Raw genomic sequence first — 1,544 nt, 5'->3', positions numbered from 1 at the left:
GTACACACACACACAGACACACACACACACACAGACACACACACACACACAGTCTGAGCAGAGTTAAGTCAATTAATTTAATCACAATATGAAAGAATCAATTGGTTTAAACGGCGGGAATCCGCCCAAACATGGCGCTCACTGCCAGTGTCCGTGTCCGTGTGTGTCTGTGTGTGCGTGTGTGCGTGTGTGTCTGTGTGTGTGTGTGTGTGCAGTGTGTGTGTGTGTGTGTGTGTGTGTGTGTGTGTGTGTGTTTACCTGCAGTGTGCGTGTGTGTGCGTGTGTGTGTTCACCTGCAGTGTGTGTCCTCACCCCAGAGTAGACAGTATCTTCATCAGAAGAATGTTTGTCTGAAGATAAACAGAGATCACACACAGTGTGTTTACATGTACATGTTTATGGTCTGTGTTTCACTGTCAGTGATAGAGAATATACAGGAGCTCAACACGTAACACACTGATAAAACATCAGTCATCATGTAAACACCACATCGTTACCATAGAAACCACACACAGCTTACCCCTCCTATTGGCTGCCTGCCTCGTGGTGACATCAGCGTAGATGAGGTCATCAGGAGCAGATGAAGGACTTCCTGGAGACGAGAGGAGGGTGTTCAGTGTCAGTACATTTCTCAGAGCTCAGGAAGGACTGTCCCGATGACATCACTGACTGGAGTGGTCAGCTGACCTGTGACAGGTGAACACCTGTTCAAACATGAGTTGAACATGTGACCTTCAAGCTTCCTCTGGGAGGAGGACCTGAGGACACCTGGTCCAGAGGACATGATGTGGACCAGCTGCTGAGCTAAAGTGAACCACACTGTCGCACACTGACTACACATCAGAGACACCTTCATACCTGTCTGCTTCCTCCGACGCTGCAGGAGAACCACAACCAGGAGAACCAGGAGAACCAGGGGAACCACAGAAACCAGGGCTGCTATGACTGGGGGGGTGGAGAGAGAAGGGGAGGGAGGAGGGGAGGAAGTATCTAGTTTAGGAGATGATGAGGGAGGAGGAGGAGATGAAGAAGGAGGAGGAGGAGGAGGAGGAGGAGATGAAGGAAGAGGAGGAGGAGGAGATGAAGGAAGGGGAGGATCTGTGGAAAAGGAGTAGAACCAGGTTCAGGTCAGTGATCAGTTTATCATCAGGTTAGTTCATATCTTTAAACCGTCTATAAACAGGAAGTGATGTCAGCGTCCTGACCTCTGACCCTCAGCCGGCTCCGAGGAGACGCTCCAAACGCATCAGTAGAACACAAGTAGAAACCTTCATGAGACTGTTGGACTCCACTGATCTTATATTCTCCAGCAGGGTCAGATCTAAGGCAGACATCACCCCTGAAGAAATAAGCCTCTTGTCTGCTCTTATCTCTGGCTCTACAGCGCAGAGTGACATCACTTCCTGTCATCACAGGAAGTGCAGGAATCTCCAGGATCACACGACCTGAACAACAGAGACCAGAGTCATATACAGACAGAGTTACACCAACAGACAGAGTTACACCAACAGACAGAGTCACACCAACAGACAGAGTCACACCAA

General features: G+C 49.4%; 1 protein-coding gene across 1 annotated transcript in view; it reads right to left on the bottom strand.

Annotated features, from left to right (window-relative positions):
* Positions 1-293: 293 nt before the first annotated feature.
* The window catches only part of LOC147819597 (uncharacterized), a gene marked incomplete at its 3' end in the record, with an annotated part of 6,588 nt that continues 5,337 nt past the window's right edge, over positions 294-1,544 (bottom strand). The window contains exons 2-5 of the mRNA XM_087172085.1: positions 1,206-1,445; positions 859-1,098; positions 521-592; positions 294-350 (exon numbers count right to left, since the gene is read on the bottom strand). Of these exons, the coding sequence (XP_087028211.1) occupies positions 294-350; positions 521-592; positions 859-1,098; positions 1,206-1,445 (609 nt within the window). The remainder of the gene's footprint in view (positions 351-520; positions 593-858; positions 1,099-1,205; positions 1,446-1,544) is intronic.

Source organism: Seriola lalandi, unplaced genomic scaffold (assembly GCF_002814215.2).
Source record: "Seriola lalandi dorsalis isolate HSWRI2012SDOR001 ecotype SW California unplaced genomic scaffold, Sedor1 jcf7180002051999, whole genome shotgun sequence".
Taxonomy (NCBI): domain Eukaryota; kingdom Metazoa; phylum Chordata; class Actinopteri; order Carangiformes; family Carangidae; genus Seriola; species Seriola lalandi.
Note: the sequence above shows the minus strand (reverse complement) of the source record. Positions and strands in the feature narration are given on the sequence as shown.